This window comes from the organism of the source record quoted next, unplaced genomic scaffold, assembly GCF_019419815.1.
Source record: "Pyrus x bretschneideri cultivar Hongxiangsu unplaced genomic scaffold, Pyrus_bretschneideri_v1 Contig69, whole genome shotgun sequence".
NCBI classification, from domain to species: domain Eukaryota; kingdom Viridiplantae; phylum Streptophyta; class Magnoliopsida; order Rosales; family Rosaceae; genus Pyrus; species Pyrus x bretschneideri.
Genome location: NW_025999808.1, coordinates 2084344 through 2107899, shown reverse-complemented (window position 1 = coordinate 2107899; position 23556 = coordinate 2084344). Strand labels below are relative to the sequence as shown.

The 23556-nt window shown below is 34.6% G+C and overlaps 1 protein-coding gene across 1 annotated transcript; it reads left to right on the top strand.

Annotated features, from left to right (window-relative positions):
• The first annotated feature begins 19685 nt into the window (after nucleotides 1–19685).
• LOC125472265 lies at nucleotides 19686–23279 on the top strand. Its single transcript, XM_048573470.1, has 8 exons — nucleotides 19686–19799; nucleotides 19899–19962; nucleotides 20105–20150; nucleotides 20553–20671; nucleotides 21125–21200; nucleotides 21452–21553; nucleotides 22819–22906; nucleotides 23151–23279. Exons 1-6 carry the CDS (start codon nucleotides 19750–19752, stop codon nucleotides 21496–21498), a joined length of 402 nt encoding a protein of 133 aa, XP_048429427.1. The 5' UTR covers nucleotides 19686–19749; the 3' UTR covers nucleotides 21499–21553; nucleotides 22819–22906; nucleotides 23151–23279.
• The last annotated feature ends 277 nt before the right edge of the window (nucleotides 23280–23556 follow it).

Below are 23556 nucleotides of genomic sequence, written 5' to 3'. Positions count from 1 at the left end.
CCTGTACGACAATGTCAGAGTTGCCTAACACATAAATGTAGTCATGCCATAACTCCATCAATTCAACTAATACCATAAATTCACCTGAGCTTACTTGGGTGTCCTGCGTTCACCTTTGCACTTCAAAGCATTCACAATAATTATGTGCAGGTAATATACATATGGATATACCATGATGCAATCTAATACTCAACCATGTCATAACATTTTCAATTATATACATATATATAATATGACATAAAATGCATAAGTTGTAACGCCCTACTCCCGAACTATTTATTTTCGGGGATAATCATCAGTGATAAGCCCAACTAGACACTAGTTTAATTAACTATCATTACTTACGTTTCCTTACTTTAATTTCTTGATTCTTCACACATTGATTTATAACCAACATTTAACCACCAACACATAAGGTTAAATCTCACATTTTACACCAATGTCCCTCACATTGTTCAATTCCCCAAACAAGGCTATTGTCTCAATTATTTAATCTCACTTCTTGTATTGCTGCATCTAACGTCTCGCTAGACTGCCTACGTACCCTAAACAGGGATCAAGCAATTCGTAGTTCATGCATATACTTCTAAACATTCATAGTAATTATATGTAGGTAATATGCATAAATCAACTTAAAAACGTTTGTGGAATTATCAATCATGTATATATATACAGTAGAAAGGAAAAGACCCACTCACCTGAGGTCCACGCTACGACTCCCTAGCGTGAATATTTAGACATCATGAACTAATGTTGCCTAGAACAATTATTAAATCATGTCTCAGAGTTCTTACCGATAGAATACATAATTTACATAAAACACATCCTTACGTAATTCAATTCAGAAGATCCGTATCACGGATTTCCAATCCGTTACTTCCAAAGATCCACATTATGTTCCTAGAACAACGTCCTAATGTTTCATTACGATCCGACGGTCGGACCTCTGCCAATTGCCAAAACCAAGTGGTGGTCAACATTTTATTTTATGAACTTACAAATCCACTTCGGGAAGATCCGTATGTCGAATTCCCAATCCATAAGTTTTTATGGTCCTCAAATATTACGTAATATAATGTATTAAAGTTTGGTGATGATCCAACAATCGAATCGTTGATTCACACTTTTACCAATTAACGTATCGTAGAGAATTTAGGTTCCAACCATCAACCTATGTCATACAATTACCAAAATTGAGCTCAAGGCATCTAATTTAGCCTAAGAGTGACATCGACGACCCCCTGGCCACGCGCCGCCATAGGTGGCGGTCGGCCACGTCGACTCGCCGGAAAAATCCAACTATTTCGGAAAATTACCAAAATTTACAGGAATGAAAATCTCAATGAGTAGAGCAACTTTCATACCTGTGACCAAGGCCAATTTGGCCGTGAAGAGCTCCAATTTCACTAAAATCCACCGGAAACCCTAGAATGGGTGTTCTTCAATTCGACATCCTCGGTGTTCCAACGTCTTCACCACTACTTGGGATTTGTTCCTGGGTTCTAGGGGAGTGTTCTAGTGGTGGTAATTGAAGGAAATGGTTTTTCAATTGATGGATTTAGAACATGGTTCCCTGCAGCACCCACAAGTGTTTTTCACCAAATTACAATCAAATCCCTTCCAAATTTGGGTGGAAATGGAAGAGGAAAGGACTAGGTAATGATTGGGAGTGGTGCCTTGATCCAATTCGTGGAAAATCCCATGGAAAACCACCGGAAAATATGGAGAGATGGGTGCACGGGTCACGCGGGTTGGGGAACCTGTTTCGATCTTTCCCCCGTTTCTCCCCCTTATCCTTTCCCTCATTTCTTTCTTTCTGATTGGCCATCCCTTCCTCTCTCCTCTCCTGATTCTGCTAAGCTCTTTCTCTCTCGCCGGTTGGGCAGTTCTGCCCTTCCTCTTCCCCTGCCGGGGGTTTTTTTTTTTTTTTTTTTTTTTCTATAATCTCATCATCCACATAATAATAATAATAATAATGATATCTTTTCATGCAAAGATATAAAATAGTAATATATACACAAAAATTTTAGCGAGAACTTCAGGAATACACTATGGAAATCTTTCGTATGTCTCACTATACGTTGGTCCACGAAAGTCAATACCCTCGTCTCTAAGACCATTTTCGTAAAATCACGCTTTTAAAATTTGTAAAAACATAAAATTAGGGACGGGTCATCACATCGAGGACATGCCGGATATAGTTTTCAGAATTTTCAAAGAAAAACTTGAACATATGATCAAGTATATGAAAAACCGAAAAAACATTTTAGCAAGGTTTGAATCTAGTCAATACACTAACCTTTTCTAGTTCGCTAGCTTCTCCAGTTTTCTATTTTGATGATTTCGTATTATTTAAAAAAAAAAAAAAAAAAAAAAACTGAAACAACGGAGTTTTAGAAAAGAGGTCTCCGTTATTGTCACATTCTAGTTTGGTTAGCAAGGAATATAAGTATCATTTTCCTACTGACGTAGATTCAATCATTTCAACTGAGATTCCTAACACGGAAGTAGACCAAGTTTCATATGATGTTGTTGCACAGTAAATTATGCATGGTCTGTAATGCCCCAGAAATTTATACGAAAAATAATTTTGTGATAGGCCAAAATTAAACTCTTGTTTAACTAACTACTATTAATCACAATTCATTATTTAGTTTTCTTTATCACTCACAAAATCTATAACCAAAAATTTACTTACCAAAAACATAAGATTAAATTCCCAAATTACTCACCAAATTTCTTTTCCTAAATCAATTTCCCAACCAAAGATTAATCTCAATTATTTAAGGCTGCATCTAACCCCTGTTAGACTGCCTATGTACCTTTGAGCGGGATCAAGCCTTTCGTAGTTCACCATTCATTCTTTTATCCATTTCTGAAATTATTCTAGTAACGGAAATATCCAACATTAGTTTTCACAATCGAATCACATCAACTGAGTACAAATTACCAATTTAAAATATCAAAATTTGCATGAAAAGACAGCGTCAGCCTATTGGCCAGGCGCAGCCGCGGGTGGCGTTTTCCGACGAACGGAAACCTGATTTTTCCGACTAACTCTAAAAATTACCAAACTTCACAGAATTGTAGATCTCAATGAGTAGAGTAAGTTTCATACTTGTGACCAAAACCAATTTGGTTGGGAAAATCTCCAATTTCCCTCGAACCCGTCGAAAACCCTAGAAATGGGTGGCTTCGATCCATCACTTTGGTGCTTCGCCGCCCCTACAGTTGCTTGGGCTTTGTTCCAAGCCTCAAGGGGAGTCTAATGGTGGTGGTAATTGGAAAAGAAGGTTTCAAGATTTGTGGATCTCGGCAAGGTAACACTGCACCCACTTATGCGGGTTTCACCAATTCAAGGTCAATTTTCATCAAATTTAGGGTGGAATAGGTAGAGGGAAGGTCGTGGAGTGTTTCCCAGGTGGTTGTTTGATATGATTCACCAGAAAAACCGTCTGAAAGGCGTCGAAATGTATGAAACCCGTCGGGTCGGGTCGCGGGTCAGAGAAGGGTTCGGTTTTTCCCCTTCTTCTCTCTTCCTTCCTTTCCCTCCTTTCTTCCCTCTCCTATTGGTTCACTCATCCTTCCCTTCCTCTGATTCGTCTACCCCATCCTTTTCTCTCATTTTCTTTTCATCTTAGCCACACACGTGGCATCACAGATAATTGCTCTAGCAATTTGGAGCTTTCTAGATTAACAATTAAATAACCACTTTGTCCCTATCTTTGTTCGTTTATATCTCTTTCGTTATAACTCCGTTTCGCGAACGGGTTTCATCTATCTATTCAAATATGTCAAGAAATACGTTAAAATATATGAGGATAAAATACGTTCTTGTATAATTACGTTAAACCAACTATGGCATTTTCGTCTTTTCCACTTATCAATAAATTTTACGATGTAGATTATAATAATTTATGGAAACAAAATGTTAAAATTTCTTAATTAAATTTTCATAACCATAAATTGATTTATTTTCGATTTTCTCCACATATTCATAAGTTTGAATATCTAATTTATATATTTAAATTTTTAGGGTATTACTTGGTCCATGCGGTCTTGCAGATGAAACATCACCTTTCATAAAAGACAAAAAAAGTTCAAAAAATTTCTCAAGGTTGTTAAAAATGAAACCACTTTTGACCTTGCTGGTTTTGTCACATACAAGCATAGGGAAATGGAGAATATATATTTTTTCTTCTAAATAATGGAATCAAGATTTTTAATGCATTTGTGGTCCCTTACAATTGTGATTTGTTATTGAAGTATCAAGCACACATAAATATTGTATCATGTTATCAATCAGTGCTCATTAAATGTCTTTTTAAGTACATAACCAAAGACACTGATATGGCTAGAGCTATGTTTGAGGATAAAGAATTTGATGAAAACGTGGCTTATCTAAATTGAAGATTTTTATGCCCTTATGAGGTAGTTTAGAGACTGTTTCAATTTCACTTTCATTTTAGAGTACCATTTGTTGAGAGGTTGTGTGTGCACCTTGTTTCTGACCAAAATGTTATTTTCTAAGATGGTGATCATTTAGATTATTGTTAACCAACCTAATCTTGAACTCACAATGTTAACCTAATGGTTTGAAATGAATATTAAAGATCCTAATGCACCTGAATTGTCTTATGTTGAATTTCCATTTAAATATGTTTGGGGTGGTGGTAATAAATAATGGAGGCATAGGAAGAACAATAGATGTTTGGGTAGGATTGCCTATGTTCACCTTTGCTGCTGGTGAATTATACTACTTGAGATTATTGCTTAATTACCAAAAATGTGCCTTCAGTTTTGATTATTTAAGAACAATTAAAGGTGTCATTTAACCCACAATCTAGGCTACATGCAACTCACTTGATTTGTTGGGGATGATAAGGAGTGGAACAATGCAATGTTAGAAGCGGCTCTCACTACTTCATCCTTTGAATTAAGGCAATGTGTGATGATATTTCAATAAGATGATCAATGCTTTTAGGTTGAAAGACATGTCTAAGTATGAGGATGAACTTAAAAATTCTCTTTTGTATGAGTTAAAAAAACTATTCACAATTTCAAATAATTCTTTGTCTAAACATCATCTTCCAATTCCAAACAGAGAGTTGATGGATTGACTTAAGATTAGGAGCTTGAGAGAGGAGTTAAATTATAGCATTGAATCATTGAAAATAAGCATTCACTGTTGGTCACATAGTTGAATAAAAAGAAAAAAAATGTTTATGATAGTGTCATTGAAGCAGTTCATAACCAAAAAATCTAATTTTATTTATTTTATTTTTTTGTACATGATCATGGTGGAAATAGTAAGACTTCTTTGTGGACCACCATCATAACTAAAATTAGATCACAAAACTTTGTTGTTTTGACACTGACTTCATCTGGAATTGCCTCCCTTTTGCTTCTTGGTAGAAGGACTGCACACTCTATGTTTAAAATCCCTATTAATATTACATATTGTTCACTATATAAAATCAGAAAATCAACTCATCTTGCAAAATTAATTAGTGATGCAACTGTTGTTGTCTAGGATGAGGCACCAATGAATATTAATGATGGTTTGAAACTCTAGATAGGTCTCTCCGTAATCTTCTCAAAATATCGTAATCAAGTTTAGAAGATTTTCCGTTTGAGGAAAAACCAATTTTATTGGAAAATGATTTTAGACAAATTTTACCTGTTGTTCCAAATGGAAGCAAGGACAACATTGTTAAAGCTTCATTTACAAGTTATTAACTTTAGCCTTATTTCACTATTTGTTTTTCCTAAAGAAAACATGAGGCTTAAAAAAACTGGTTTGAATGACGGAGAAAAATAAGAGTTGAGTGATTTTGCAAAATGGAGATTGAAAATTGGAAACAGTGAAACTGCTGAATCTATATTTAAAGGTGATCAAGAGAGTTCTTCAGTTGAAATACCACAAGATTTTCTCATTAATTTTAATCAAAATCCTATTAAAATGATGTTTTAATTCTTATACACAGATTTCAAGAAAAAAAAATCAATGATGTATCCTATTTGAAAGAAAGAGAAATTATGACACCGCGAAACAATATAATGATTGAAATAAAAGATTTTATGCTGAGTATGATGCCTTGAGAAAATTGCACCTATCTCAGTATTGATTTGGTGTCTTCCTTGGCAGAAAATGTTGAGTATCTTGTTATTCTTTATCCGATGGAATTTTTAAACCAACTTGAATTAGCCGGTTTGCTGCACGACAAGTTTTCATTGAAAGTTGGAATGCTAGAAATCTTGCTTGGGAATTTAAATCAAAGTTGAGGTTTGTGTAATGGAACATTGTTAGTGGTAATACAATTAAGTGATAGAATTATGCAAGCGAGGATCTTAACAGATAAAAATAGTGGGGAGAAAGTTTACATCCCAAGAATTATCACTAAGTTATCGCAAAATAAAAATTTATTTATTATGTGAATGCGGCAATTTCCTCTTAGAATTTTCTATGCAACAACGACCAATAAGAACCAGGGACAATCGATGAAAATTGTTGATTTATTTCTGTCCCAACATGTTTTTTCTCATGGACAACTATATGTTGCATTGTCCAGAGATACCTCAAAGAAAAGAGTCTTAAAATTGTAATTGCTCATGATGGTGATATGACGGCCATAACTTCATCTAGAAAACTAATATTAACAAGCCGCAAAATGCTCCATAAAATAGACATCCATAGCTTTCCAAGCATATAAAGCTCATTCTCTAATTCGTTTTGAGCTGTTCGCAACTTGCTTCCGAAGTCAACTGATCTGCATAGGTAGTTTTGACGAATTTGTTACTTAAAATCCACTTGTGCTATGTTTTTCTTCTTTACTTGAAAATTCCTACAAAACACAAAAACAAAGTAAATAGCTAAAAAAATATAAGGAACTAACTAAGCAAAGACAAGTGATTTTGATGTAAAAAAAAAAAAAATATATATATATATATATATATATATATATATATATATATATATATGAGCTTATCAATTTCTATTGTGAAAACTAGCCAAGTAATCTCAATGCATCAGTTTAACTTAAATCAAATTTGATCAGCTTCTCAAAAAGAGTTAATAGAGATGTTGAACTAATAGGTAAACTTCTAATTTTGAATGCTGCCTCTAAAATTATCATGATTAGTTTTTTTTTATTGAATTGAGTTTATGTTGATGCTTATAACTATATTGTCTATAAATGTTTTTGGTTGTTTGCTGGTTGTGCAACCAATTGAAGGCGTCATGCAAAATATCAAACTTAAGAAAAAAATGAAACATGCAAATCCAATATACCAAGTAAATCATGCTTCTGTTGAACTATGATTGTGTATTGCTACATATAACCACAAAAACATGATATAGAAAACTCTAGCTCAAATTTTCATTGTAGAGGAGAAGAAGTTAAGAGTTACTTTATGGGCAGAAGCTACAACAGATTTTCATGATGACATATTGCAATCGCTTTCACCACATGTCTTCATTTCTTTGATTGCACTCAAAATAAAGCAATACAAATGTTATGACCCAACAATTTTTATATGTAATCATTTCAAATTTATTGTTTGCTAATTGTTATCTTTACCATTATATGAAAACCTATTTTGGGGAACATAAGCCCAACAATTTGATTTTTCAATCCCAATGTCCCACCACTTTTCATAATATAAACGAGAGTAAATAAACAACTCTTCTTTAATGTTTGTTGTATTTCTATTTTTACTATCTATTTGGGTAGTGCTAAAATTATGAAAATCAGGTTTGAATACCAAAAATCAGCCATTGAAATTCTACCCACTTCCATACAAATGTATGCAAAGCCTCCTATTGTTGCTAATGTTGAATTGAAAACAATTGAACAACTACTTTTGCTTGATCCTGCACTAAACAAGGTTAGTCCACCATGATTGAGATTGTTAAAAAAAATTATGTACTCTTCTATGAATTGTATTTTGCAATATCTTGGTAATTGATTGTCTGTTCTAATTTGAAATTTTGGTCGTATCATGGCAGAATGCAGGTTTCATGTGCTAAACCACAATTGTGGGCTACAATATCAACAAAGGATTGTGGTACAAGTTATGCCTATTTTTCCACAAGGCTATGAAAAAAACAATTAGAACCTTTGAATTTTGTGAACATAGGTCACTTAAAAAAAATGCCTGAATCATGGTAATATAGAAACTAAAACCTAAAAACAACGCACTTAACCTGAATCTCTAATTTGCAAGATTGCGCCTCCCCCTTCCTACACTTCTCTTCTTCCTCTATTTCAAAGAGACCCCTGCATCAGTCGCCAATCAAGACTCGAGACAGAAGGCTACGTCATAACTTTTCATGTTCTCACCACTCGGTATAACTTCTCTGGTCTCACCAGTAGTCGAGGGGCCCTGCTTCTCTCAATCCTTGACCATGTTTTTCTTTGAATCCTACAATAAGTGTTTGTTATTAACCCTCTTTAAAATGTTATCACTTTAATCTTGAAAAAGCATATATGACGTTTTGATGCTTGGTGTCAATTAGAATTCATAGATAATAACAACATATATGAATATGAATTTGAATTCAAATTATACCTATTTCTTCTTTTATTAGAATTCATAGTCTATGTCAATTAGAAATTGAAATATCAATTAGAATCCATTGTCCTTGTCAATTAAAATTCGAAATACAATTATCACTAGACATTACAATATTATTTTTGATGCCTTGTGTTTATATAAGCATATATGAATATGATTACATACTTATCCATGCGTTTTTCATCTCTAGTCAGAGAATAGATGTTTTGTGTTATTGGCTTGCATAGTTTCAATTTTCTATTTTATGAATTGGGTGTGCATATTTTTACATATTTTAATTACACATTGATTGATTTGAATTTGGTTGTCTATTGCAAAGATAATATATGTCTATTAATTTGATTGGGTGTGCATAATTTAAATTAGTTGCTTAATTTTGTTTAGGGAAAATAAGTAATATCAATGAAGATTCATCTTCTCAACCTCAATTTTATAATGATAATGCTCTTCTATGGAAGTATGTTACAAAACATGAAACAAGTGTGGTGAAGGGTGGAGGGAACTTAAGCTTCAAAGTGTAATTATTGTAAAGAAGCTTCAAAATATTTGTTGAAAATCAAAGGAGGTGAGGCTAGACCTTGCAATAAAGTTACACAACGGAAATTGTTGGACATGAAATGAGTGGTTGATGAGGCAGAGGTGAGGGTAAAAATTGCCAAAGCTAGAACTGTTTATTTGCCTACTAAAGCCACCACATCAAGCAAAGTCTACTACATTTGATTTGGAATTTGATACATTGGGTTCCATAATAAATAGCGGACTTAGTCAAAAGAAAAGAAAGGGAGCTGCAAGATTTATTGATGAAAACTTCCATTTGACGTATAGAGAGAATTTGGATGGTCTCATTGCTAAAATGTTTTACACAAGTGGGTTCTCATTCAATCTTGCTAGAACCCATATTATGTCGAAGCCCTTACATATGCTTGTAAATATCCGGTTCTAGATTTGAGGCCTCGAGGTTATAATCCATTGAGGACTATACTCTCCAAAGGGAGAAGGGTCACTTTGAGATGAAATTAAATCCAGTAATGAGTTCGTGGAGAGATGGTGCAAGCATGTGTAGCGATGGTTGGTCAGATTCTCAAAGAAAATCACCTATCAATATTATAGCCGCTTGCGAAAGTGGAACTATGTTCTTGAAGGCGGTTAATTGTGAAGGTGAGATGAAGAAGGCTTAATTCATTGGTAATTTGCTCAATGAGTGCATTTGTGTGACTGGCCATCTTTAATTCTTATTCGATGTTGAAGCTTCTTGCAATTGTTAACACATGCTTTGCTTCCATGATTGTGACGATGAGGAAATTTAAGGAAATAAAGTGTTACTTACAAAGAATGGTGGTTACTGAGGAATGAGATTCGTACCAAGAGGATTGTGTGGAAAAAGCAGGAAGTATCAAAGAGAAAATATTAAGTGACAAGCTTTGGTGTGATGGTCACGCCCCGATCCCGACATACGTCCATGATCAACACGTAACGTCACCAAGTACCCATATATCTAACGTACCCTGCCTCCAGGATATGGACAAAGCACAACTCAAGATTTGAAATGCGTAGTAATTTTTCCGTTTACTCTATGGTTGCATCTAACCTCTTTGTTACATTGCCTACGTACCCTCTGACAGGATCAAGCCATTCCTAGTTCACCACTCACTAAACTCCAACTTTTATCACAGAACGTTCTAGTAGAAAGGTATATCATTCCTCAAACAATTGTTGGAACTCGACAAGCATGAATTACTAGATTCAAGGCTGTACTGCGAACCCACATGACAACCAAGATTTTCATTTCATCAATCATATAAATCACTAGGTTTTCAACACAATACCACAATTCACATCATGTAACATATCAAAGAATTGACGAAGCATAATACCATTCTCTAGCCACATTAATTAACTAATCTGGCCATAATAATAACAATCATATCCATACCTTATAAATTCATACTTTATGAAATCATAATCGAATTGCTGGAAATCTCGAAGGAGTCACCCAGCTAGACCCGGTAGTTTTTAACACGACACGGTGACACAATACGAAAACGACGCGAAAATAACGGGTTTCGGGTCAACACGATAACTAATCGGGTCATTATCGGGCGACCTATTAAGAACCCGTTAATAACGGGTATACACCTGGGTAACACGTGGGTAACCCGTTTCGACCCGTTAAGAAAAAAATTATTTTGATCATTTTAAAGTTTATTTACTAAAAGATTTATTATAAAATACAATAACCATATTAATATATACAATATATTCTATATTAAATATATAGTTTTGTATTATTATTCTATATAAGTTTAAAAAAAAAAACCTTTAGTCATTATTTATTTTTATTATGAGAGTTTCTTATTATCATTATTAGGATAAATTTTACTTAACATGTTGTTGTCCAAAATTAAAATAAACTTGTATAGTATTTGTATAGGCAAGAACTAAGAAGACATGCATACAAGTATGAAAAATGTGAAAGAATATATAAATGCTCATGATTCATCATTATTCATCCACGAGTAGATAATGGTTACACTTACATTATCTTTTAGATTTTTAAAATCCTCCAAACCCTCACGAATAATGTTTTTTTATTTGAGGGAAAAATTAATAAAATTAATAATAATTATTGTAGAAGTGTAAAAAATGTAAAAAAAAAAAAAAAAAAAAATATACAATCACTCATAGTGACAAGTTTTACAACTTTCATGAAGGGGTCAGCTTTGAAATCCAACATTATAATCCATAAACCTTAAATTTATATTTAACCGTCGATTGTCATTTACGCTTTATTCTTCTTACTGAATTTCATTTTTAAAATTTCATTTTTTGAAAACATGATCATCTGGCGGATGTAAGAAGATGAACGGTTTAGATTTTTGATATCACGTTTCGATATTTACGGCTAACTGAAATATGAGTTGATGTCATATAATTTGTAGAAACTTTATAACCATCAAGCAATATTTTTACTAATTGTAAAACTCTGAATATAATATCAACGATCCAAACCTTCATCTTCCTGCATCCTCTAATGGATCATGTTTTCAAAAAAGAAAACATGAAAAAACAAAATTTGATGAGAACAATGAAGCGTAAATGTAAACAACATTCAACGGTTAAATTTTGATCTATGATATATCTTATAGTGGTGAATTTAAATGTAAACAACAATCAATGGTTAAATTTTGATCTATGATTTATATGATTATAGTAGCGAATTTCGAAGTTAAGCTCTTCATGAAAGTTGTAAAGTTTGTCATTATGAGCGTTTATATATAATTTTTTTCTATATTTTTTTTACACTTTTACATTAATTAAAAAACTATTAAAGACTTTATTTAAATAACAGTCGTAAGATAAATGAGAGTAAATATGTACATTGGATTCTATTTCACTTATATTATTACAACTTTTTTGGACAAAAAAACCCCTTCTCTATTCCAATATTTTCCAATTTTACCATTTGATCAATTTAGGTAAGCAAAAATATACTTAAAAGAAAATTGTGTTTTTATGTTTTGGATGTGACAATATTGTATGTACATACTTATTTAGTATTATGTTTTTCATTTGATTATTTATTGGTTTAAAATATATTTTCCTTAACGGGTAACGAGTCGGGTCATATTACCTGTTAATATTATCGGGTCAGGTCATTTTACATGTTTATTTTAATGGGTGTTACACGACACGACCTGTTAAGATATCGGGCATGACACAAAAACGACAAGAACACGAAAAACACGACATGAATACTAGGTCTACACCCTGCCGTCCAATGGCTTTTCTAATTCAATTCACAAGATTCTCAAAACCATTATTCACAAATACACTAAAAACTAGGGCTAGAGTGACAGTTTGGTCGAAACCTATAATAAGTAACCAAGTAGGTAGTAACACCCTAATGCGAATTAACCAGGCGGTGTCACTCCTACACATGCTGATAGGCAGTGATCACCTAATGCAGATTAACCAGGCTTGATCACCCCTAAACTACGTATGGCCATACTTAGGTAACGAGAGTTGCCCAATGAGGGTTGCGCAATGCAGATTAACCAGGCGCAACTCATAAATAGCAGATTAACCAGGCGGTGTCACTCCTACACATGCTGATAGGCAGTGATCACCTAATGCAGATTAACCAGGCTTGATCACCCCTAAACTACGTATGGCCATACTTAGGTAACGAGAGTTGCCCAATGAGGGTTGCGCAATGCAGATTAACCAGGCGCAACTCATAAATAGTATGATTCCCCAATGTGGATTAAATAGATGGAACCATCCATGTACCACTGCTACATGGTGCAGTCACATCATCACACAACATACATCAACATAAATAAATTATAGTTACTAGCATACACACTATCGATTCCTTAAAAAAAAAAAAACGAATATCGAATCACATACTATAACCTAGGTTAGTTCAGTATGAATCACAATTTCAAATATACATTATACTGATTCCTCTTAACTACCCAATATCTGGTCACCCAGACATATGAATTCTACGAAATATTTCTAACAAGGTTCCATCTCAAATTTTCAAACTAGCAATCATACATCTCATTTATTTTAACAAGAAGTTAAATACACACACACACACACACACACACACACACACACACACACACACACACACACACATATATATATATATATATATATATATATATATATCACAATAATGCATCTCATACATGTAAATCGAGGTATATATTAACTGGAATAGCCCACTAACCAATATAGGCCCACTAGACTATACTTAGTCTCTAGTTGTACCAATTTTTGAACTTAAGAACGATTACGAACGTTTTGAACAAAGTCAACCCTAGTAATACAATCAGGAAGATCTGCTTGCCAGATTTTCAATCCATAAATTTTGGGATTCCTTAAATAATACGTATGATAACATAGTAACATTTAGTGATGATTTAACGGTTAGATCTTCGTTTGCTACAATAGTCAAGTGGCAGACCCTAATGGAACTAGGTTCAAACGATGAAATTTCTTTGAACAGAGGTCAAATATGAAATCAAAATATCGAATTTAGCCTAGAAAGACAAAGTTGGCCCTTTGGCCTTGCGTCGCCACGTGTGGCGATTTCCGTCAAACAAAAACCTAATTTTCCTACTAACTCCAAAAATTACCAAATTTTACAGAATTGTAGAACACAACAAGGGGAAGAACTTTCATACCTAGGCTGAAGTCCAATTCGGTCGAAAAACACCTGAAATTGCCCTCGATCCATCGAAAACCCTAGAAATGGTGAGCTTCAAATCATCAAATCCGCAACTTCGCCACACCCATACTTGCTTGGGGTTTTCTCTTGGGTTCAAGGGAAACATTTTTGTGGTGGTAATCGTCAGAATACCTTTCAAAAATGGCAAATTGCCGCCGTGGATCCCACAAAGCCCTCGACTTCCATTCTCACGAAATAGGACCAATTTGTATCATATTTTTTTATGAAAATGAAAGAGGGAAGGTTATAGAGCTGTCCCAAGTGTTTTTTCACTATGAATCATTGGAATCCATGGTTGCAGTCAGGTCGGGTCACACAAGAAACGGGTCAAGGAGGTGGATCCAATTCTTTCCTTTTCCCCTTCTCTCCTTTCTCTTCTTTCTCCTCCCCTTGATAGGTCACCCCTCCCCCTTTTATCTCCCGTGTCTCTCCTTTCTCCCTTCTCCCCCTCACCCCTGCTGCCATTTGGAAGCTTCTAGTATTTTTTTATATTTTTTATTAATGCCTCTAATTTCTTCGTTTCAACTCCAATTCATGAATGGTTTTCTCCTACGTGCTCCTAAGATCAAGCTCTGTCCAATTGTACTTAGTGTGACGCCGTCAGTTTATGATTTTTTAAAGATTCTTGACCAAAATTCAAAAATCATAATTAGTTTAATTATAAAACAAGGAGATTGATAAGTAATCATAATTCTTTGATGCTATGTATGAGGTGCTAATACAAAGATGGACCAAGAGTTGCACACAACTCTATTGCCTGGCATATTCTTTCAATCCAAGGTAACTTTATTGAGAGTTTTAGTAAATTTATTTAGTTGGTTTTAATTATTATGATCTTTTCATTTATCACTTATAGGTATTATAGCAATGAGTGGCTTGATGGTGCTCTAAATCGTGTTGCTCTGCATGAGAGATCTTAATAGAAAGAAAAAAAAATGCATTGAGCGATACTTTGCTAATAGTGTGGAGAGAAGAAGTGTCAATGAGGAGTATGCTGCTTTTTCGGCTAATCTTGATGATTTTCAAATAGTGATGCTATGGTAGATAGATTTCCAATGGAACTGGTGAAATGATGGGTTGTTCATGGAGCTTCCACTCCAACTATTCAATGTTTGGCTTTGAAACTTGCAGGACAACCTTGTTCCTCATCATGTTGTGAAAGAAATTGGTCAACATATAATTTTATACATTCTTTGAGGAGAAATAGGATCGCACCCCAAAGAGCTGAAGACTTGGTATATGTTCACAATAATCTTTGTCTTCTATCTAGGAGGACCAACCTTTATAAAGAAGGTAAATTCAAGATGTGGAATTTGGGTGGGGATGAATTTGATTCTTTGAGTATGGAACATGCGGGTGTGCTCGAAATTGCAAACCTTTGACTTGATGAACCGATTTGGAGGCCGTGATAATGATGACGATGAAGTTCAAGAGGAAATATAAAGAGTGACTTGAAGGCCATTGAGATTTGAATCATGTGTTGTTTTAATTATTATGTTTGCGCTTTAATTATTATGTATGCTGAATGAATTTGACGAACATGAGTACTTTATTATATTATGAATTGGAAGTATTGTTTTTAATAGAGTTTGCAAGACGTATATTTTGTTATGTTGCATGCACAAACAAAATATATGTAAACTGTATGCTACCTCTATTTCTTATGCAAATACATTATATTTTGGAAAACTACGCTAAGAAGTATTTTGTGAATTGATGCATTTCTAGAAATTTTCAAATCTTCCTTTTGTTTTAGTTCCGTGTTACCACATGACATTATTTTGCTTCACTTGCTGGTTATTTGTTAGGCCGTCAAATTTGCATACTGGTTATTGACAAACTCCTCTAGAAGTTTTTAAATTTGCATGAAAATAATTTCAATCCGCTGCACCGTGTGGTCATAAACTCTAGTAGTAAATAATAATTTAGAGGGAGAGAATAATAGGACTAGAGAAAGGGTTCAGTTGTCTAGCTTGATTGATTTTCCCTTGGCCTTATACTTTTATTTATACTAATCATGATGAGCTTTACTTGCCCTCAAAGTAATACAAATCATACAAAAAAAGGAACTTCTAGATCCTATGAGATTCCTACATCTAGTTTACACAATCACATTCATGTTGCAATATTAACTGCGATACTCTCTTTTGAGTGTGTAAATTAAAGAAGCAATCACATCAGGTTTTTAGGCAAATGTGAAAAACAGTTGATGAATTTTTCTCCTCAGGCACAACAATGCATACACAAGTCTCATAAGTAGGGTTCACATAAAAATATAGTCTCACCAAAACCTGCTACAGTAAACCCAATGAGAGGTGCTACGTTATAATTTGTACCCAAGTTCTTAAATTTGACTATAATATTTATATGTATTTAATATAATAATCATTTTACCGGTCAAATGGTGATTCTATTAAATACATATATATTCACAAGAATATCGGAACGCTAGATGATCATTGTATTAATACATGTAAAAATTGTAGTTAGTCTCCAAGTTTAATAGGTTTATTATCACTTAATACTACGGTGTACTTTTTATTTTTTAAATTTCAATTTTGTGAATGACAAGTTTCAAAAAAATATTTAATGGGCCATTTTCCTAAAAAACAGTAATAGTAAATAATTATGGGGTAAAAAAACATAAAACTACCTCAACTATTGGGTCATTAACAGTTTCATACCTCGTCTTTAAAAAGTTTCAATGTTATACCTTATCTTCGAATTTGTTGCAATGTCATACCTTCTGTCAGTTGTCTGTCAATTATTCTGTTAAATGCTGACGTGGCTTGAGACGGAACCCACTTTCTATTAAAAAGTTAATTAAATATTAAAAAAAATTAAAATACAATTATTTAAATATTTTTATAAAAAGAAGGTGGGATCCACCCACCTCATCTTCCCTGACACCTCTCCCCCTTTCTCTCTCGGTCTCACCCCCTTTCTCAATCTCTCCCCCCGCCCCTGATGTGATATATAATAGCACACAAATTAAACCCTCTTATTGACAATTGTAGTAAAGATGTAAGTAGGGATCGTTCTAGTCTGTGGATTAGGAGGGATTGCTAATCTACTCTAAACTGACTTAAAAACACAAAACTAAACTTAAAAACAGAAAACTAGACTCTAAGACTCTTAACTAGACTTATATGACTCAAAATAAACTAATCAAACTCAAAATTCCACAAAACAATAAAAAAGACTCAAAACAAACACTAGGACTTACTTTGGACGAAAATTGAATTGATTTTGACTCAAAACGCTCAAAAACACAAACATGGACAAATTCTAACTAATTTGACACAACAAAGTAAAGGGGATTGTGTTTTTGACGAATTTAAAGTAAATAAGTAAACTTGCAAAAACTAAGTAAAGGGATACGAATTTGGGTGAATCAATGGGTGATAGGCTAGCTAGAGGGTCCTTCTCCACCCATGACACACTTGCATACAAATCGATTTCCAATTGCCTTTTCAATAAACCATGAACCTCAACACCCCAGATTAACCGTGAACAACACTAATTAACCCTCAGATTTTCCTTAAATCATTGAATTGGATAGGATACGCATCGGCAACCAAATTATTCTTCAATAGTTTCCTACATGAACAACATAATAGAGATACAATGAAAGATCATAAGCATTGACAAGGCATTCATAACTATGAACAACATGATACTCCTGCCAGGAATTTACTTAGCACGATCATGACCAACGATCTTCACTACTTGTGAATATAAGTTTGTAACAAATATGTGAAACTCCCTTATATTCTAGCATCAAATTCATGCATGCAAACTAAGTAGGCCTCCTTAATCAACATACAAGAATAAGTTCTTAATCCAACAGTTAAGTAAATTGCATTCACGATTTATGAAATCACAATTGGAAGTAATCAATTCATATTGCAAATATAATCTTGGTTTCAAAGTCTCCTCTAGCTAAAACAAGTTTAGCTCCTCATGTTCAGAATTAAACAAAGAAAACTTAAATTAAACATTGAAAACAAAAGATTGAATACACCTAGAAACGCTCCAACAATCTAACAATCTTGAATGGTAGGCACGGCTCCAAGCTATCCTCTCCTTCCTTACAAAGCTGCGGCACAAGGGTGGTTGTGGTTGAAATTGGGTTGTGGTGTATTATGGTGATGGATGGTATATGGATGTATTGAATGGTTGAATGGGTGAATGAATGAATGGTTAGGGATTTGTAGCAGAAACATATATATGAAGGGAGAAAAGGCAAGGCGTTAATTAAATGTTTTGGGAAAGATTTGGACTCCAAATCCTCAAGAAAAAAGGGTAAATAAAATCAGAATCCCATAGAGAAAAGAGAAGAAGGGTGCGGCAAGGGAATTGGGAAAAGGGGAAGGCCTTGCACGGCAAGGAAAGGGAAGAAAAGGGATAGGTGGTGCGGCATCCCTCTTAGAATGGGATTAGGACTTCTAGAAACATATATTTAGGTGTCCTAAATTAATTAGGGATCCCTTTAGTAGCTGGAACATAAGTAGGAAAAGATTAGGATTGACTAAGTCAAAATAAGGAAGTTTGACTCATTTTTCCTTCTTTATAGCTGATTCCTTTTCTTCCAAGTCTTGAATTAATTTCTTCAACTATTTAGCATATTCCTAGCCTTTCTTGAACTTCAATTTCGTCCATCCACCTTGCTCCATGCATGTGCTATCCATTCCAAGCCCAAAACTGCTCCAAACTGTCCTTTCTTGCCACTTTAGCCAATTGAACCTACAAACACACGAAAATAGCTTAAATCACTATAATAAATAGGAACTAACTCACTAAATGCAAGGAATTAAACTAACAAAGTCGCATAGATATGATCTTATCAGCCCCCACCTTCTTCATATCTCGTTCCCATTCATCAGCTATTCGACGACATTGATCCCATTAGACCTCAAACAAAAAATCAAACCTAATCCAACATCAAATCTCATCATCCTGCCCCTAGAACCCCCAAAAATCAAATCCAAAACCAAAATTTCATCACCTCCAAACCCATCAAGAATCAAATCACATCCCACCTTCTCGACCAATCGCCGTTCTGGGTCGTCAACGCCGACGCCGTGTGCATCGCCCTTACAACCACAAGAGAAAGAGGATGAGGAACACCCACAACAGAACAAATCGCATTCTCCATAGGGGGAATGTCGATGTCGTCTTGGCCGTATGCGTTTTTCCTTGCGTGGGCCTTAAACCCAAACCTGGTAGCGTCTGCATTGGCCTCTTGCTCCTCCATTCTTTGCTTTGGGTGTGGAGATTTGAAGAGAATAGAGAAGACTGGAAGAGAAGGGGGGAGAGATATGGGAAGGTTAGTGAAGCAGGATGAGAAGTAGAAGGGGAGGAACGCCATGGGAGGAAGGAGGAGATGGAGGAAGAAAGGGCGTGCGGCGGTGGGGTTCTGGAGTGAAGGGAGGAAGGGTGCCGGGGAGGGGGGGAGACGAGTAGGAGGGAAGAATGGGGTTCTGGAGTGAAGGGAGGAAGGGTGCGAAAGGGAGGAGACGGGTGGGAGGGAAGGAGGTGGGTGGGTCCCATCTTCTTTTTATAAAAATAGTTAAATAATTGTATTTTAATTTTTTTAATATTTAATTATTTTTTTAATAGAAAATGGGTCATGTCTCAAGCCACGTTAGCATTTAACAGAATAATTGACAGAATGTATGACATTGCAACAAATTCGAAGATAAGGTATGACATTGAAACTTTTTAAAGACTTGGTACGAAACTGTTAATGATCTAATAATTGAGGTAGTTTTATGTAATTTACCCATAATTATGCGCCAAAATTCGGCCCAATGGCTATGTATGTAAATTGAAGAATTGTTGTAGGATAATTCGGGACCAAGACTCAAAGCTCCACCGCCGACCAACACAAATTCTCCGGCGAAGTTCACCTCTATTCTCTTTTATCAATGGATTATCCTCCCGACTCCTTCAATCCAAACAAACGTCTCAAAGAAGAGTTACTATTCTTTCACTCTCTCTAAAATCACCTGCTTCACTAAACTGTTGATTCTTTTTTAATTTAACTTTGTTTTGCGGAATTTGATAACTTTTTCAGGTTTGTGAGCGATTTGAGCGGATCGTCAATGATGGAGATTGCCGCGCTTACCACAATAATCCTTGTAAATTGACCTAATATTTCATATTTCATTTTTCTTCTTCGTCTCGCATTTTTGAGGTTTAGAACAACAATGCTGATGCACTTTTATGTTGTTTGTATTTTTGTTTTTGTGAACTCTGATAGTTTTCTTACGTTGTTGTCAGATTCTGTTACTTCTGCGGCACAACATTGGCTCTCATCGTGTTGTTGGTAAGCCACAAGGACTTCTGTTCTCAAATTAACAAAATATTATCCTTCAAATTATTTGGTTATTGAACAAAACCTTGCCGTTATTGTTGTTGTATGCCTGTGCATGTGCGTGATAGCAGTCACGGTTAGGCGCCATGTCCTGTATGCTAGATCTTACATATATGATAAAAACATCATCTGGCGGTGCTACATTCTAGTCTCCAAAAGAGTCTATCTCATAGTTTCTAACATTATCTTGCTGTGTTTTTGGCAACACGAAATGGAGTCATTCAATTTAGCGTTTATACTGTATCCCTTCACATTACCATAAGCTTCTCATTTCCAAGCTTGTTTGATATGCATTGCAGCTAATATGTTTGTTTTTCTGATATTATTTTTTTTCATGTGATTGTTTTACCATAGATGTGGCATCAAAGAAAAATGATGATGCAGTAGTTGGTTCTAAGGGATGGGCGGCTTACATGGCTTCATTGTCTCTTGGATTTCTTCTCATTATACTTCCTATCGTTTTAGTTTACACTGTAAGTTTTCTTTACTTGACTAATTACGAAAACTTGGAAGGATCCAAGCTTTTAAGTAATCTTTAGAGTGGAGATTGCAATCCTATTTTCTCCACCACTTTTTAAACTTCTGAAAGCAGTGCCGTTGCTCATGAATCGTCAAAGTGTCTCAAAATTGATAGTGTGTAACTGTATATTCTAGAGTCGGGTCTTCTGTTGTGGTCACATTATTTCTTATCCAGGGATACATGTCATATCATATTCACTATGATCATAACTCATGTCAGGTTTTGGCAGAGTGGATGTATATCTGGGCGACTTTGTTGATGTTGTTACTGCATTTCAGTATTCCCCCCATTTTGAGGAGTCATTCATGCCATGTTCACAATGCTAGAAGATGTTTGTATGAGTAGCAGAGTATTTTTATGCTTGGATATAGTAGACTGATTCACAGTTGCGTTCACTTAAATGTAGGTTTGGTTCTTATTCTACTTTGAAGGAGGATCCTTATTCTATAAGGCAAAATATGTTGTCTTACAGAGTCGCTACGGTATGCAGTTTCACTTAGGTCTGCATAGTATAATTTTTGGGAGTTTTAACGAAAAGCCCGCGGTACTATTCACTTTAACGAAAAACCACATTTTTACACTAAAAAGTCAAACTGGTACTATTCATTTTACCCTTTATTTTGTTCTTATCGTTAAAACTCAAAGTTTTCAAGCCCTTTTCATTAGTTTTCCTATAATTTTTTACCAGAAAAAATTTCCTGTAACTTATACTATTTTTTCGTGTGAACAAAAGTAATTGCTGCAGATGATCATCACATGCTTTTGTATCTTGGCTGTTGACTTCAGAATATTCCCTAGAAGATATGCCAAGACTGAGACTTATGGTACTGGCTGGGTAAGAATTTTGCAAGCAATATGGAACGAAACTGCGATCTTCTTAAGCCTATTGTTACAGTGTTGACTTGATTAGACTTTGTTGATTTTCATTAGAGTATAACTTGTACCACCTTACTCTTCACATTGATAAGTCAAATAACATATGTTTAACATCTGTTCCATTGCTAGCATCTCCTTCTGGGTTGCCATCAATTGATGAGTAGTTTCCAATTTGCAGCTAACTTTTTAATTCTGTCTGAGTTTCGCTATCTCTGAATTTCGTTTGATATCATACCACACCCTCATGAATAATTCCTTCATTATTTATCAATAGCCAATATAGGACAAGACTTAGGGATGCAATCATAGGTTACTGGCGCTCAGTAGTTCTCTGGTACTAGTTCCAAATTTTGTTTAGAATAAGAATAGTAGAATTGTCCAAATTTTGTTTAAAATAAGAACGGTAGAATTGTTTCGGATCATATTGTTTCTATCACTTCTTTTTCTTCCTGTGGCTTTATATTAGCTTCTCTTTATTTATTGTTTGTATTTTAGATATTCTATTTTCTTTGAGACCTACATCGCATGTGTTAAACATCTCTACTTAATGAATATCTATTGAGGAAATTAAATTGAGAAATGACCACTTGTGAAAATTTTTCCATACATGAATTTGTCCGATGGATCTTGAGGTTGGCTCATTTGTCATAGCAAATTCCTTAGTTTCACGGCAAGCACGAAATATATCATCAAGTTAGTCATTTATAATTTTGTTGGTTTGGGTGTAACCTCTTAACTCACTCTCTCTCTCTCTCTCTCTCTCTCTCTCTCATGTGAGTGTGTGTGTGTGTGCGCGCATATAGCATACATCTATAAATTTGCAAATGTTTATTTGTTCTAACTCCTAAGATATTCTTTTCTCTTGCATATCTTTTTGAAAGTTTAGACAAACAGCAATAAAAAAAAAAGTTCAGAGAATAACGTGTTTCGGAATAATGGAAATATATGGAGGTTTGAGTGTTCCTCCAAAACTAGCAGCACCCTAATGGAACAAATATCTTAAGACTAGTCTCTTGAAGGTCCCAACTTCCAAGAAATCCTGGGATTATGTTTAAATATTATCATCATTTTTGTTGACTCTTTAATGGTTTGTTTTTTCCTATAGTTTTATATATTTTTGTTTGCATGATATGATCTTGAATGGTATAAACGGACTGCAGTGTCGTCCTGTCGTAGTCTGAAAATATGTTGTTGATGGCATGCTGTTTGTTTATGCTTTTTAAGGTCATGGAAGACTGCTATTCAATCTGCTAGTCCACTAATCATCCTTGGGTTTGTCCATCTTCTGTCTACGACAGGCGTGGACTATCAGGTAGGTTTATGATATCAGGGATTATCAGGTCAATTTGGTATGTACATCGTTGTCATGTCTAGTTTTCAGTTTAAGCCAATTTGACAATGAAGGGTGACCTTTCTATTCAGCTTCTATTGTAATAAGTCATTCCGTTTAAACACTGAAGTGCATTGTGATCATTTCAATACTTTAAGGTGTTCAATAGGCTATTCTATGCTGCATTAATCTCTTTTTGATGTCATGTTATGTTTACATATTGTAGGTTCATGTGGCTGAATATGGAGTGCATTGGAATTTCTTTTTCACACTTTCTGGGGTATCAATTCTTACATCCATAATTAATGTTCCCGCACAGTATTCTGGCATTCTTGGTTCATTAATTCTAGTAGGTATAATCTTATTGTGCAATGTTGTTTTTGGTGTATGCGGTTTATTACTTTTATCCTTTGAGTAGATATAAGACTATTCTTTAGCCTAATTGGTTTTCTATCTCCCAGGTTACCAAGTTTGCTTGATGCATGGGTTAAACTCACATCTGCTTTCTAATGAAAGGGGAGCTGATATAATCAGCCAAAATAAGGAGGGGTTTTTTAGCATATTTGGTAAGTGCTTGAGCTTGAATATTTTTCAAGCTTATTCTATCTTCTGAATAATTTGGACTCTCTGTC

Excerpts from the sequence above, each read along its gene's own strand:
- LOC125472265 (XM_048573470.1), top strand. The coding sequence starts at position 19,750 with ATGGATTATCCTCCCGACTCCTTCAATCCAAACAAACGTCTCAAAGAA. Across the intron at positions 19,963-20,104 it reads CGCTTACCACAATAATCCTT|ATTCTGTTACTTCTGCGGCA; the intron begins GTAAATTGACCT and ends CGTTGTTGTCAG. Across the intron at positions 20,151-20,552 it reads TGGCTCTCATCGTGTTGTTG|ATGTGGCATCAAAGAAAAAT; the intron begins GTAAGCCACAAG and ends GTTTTACCATAG.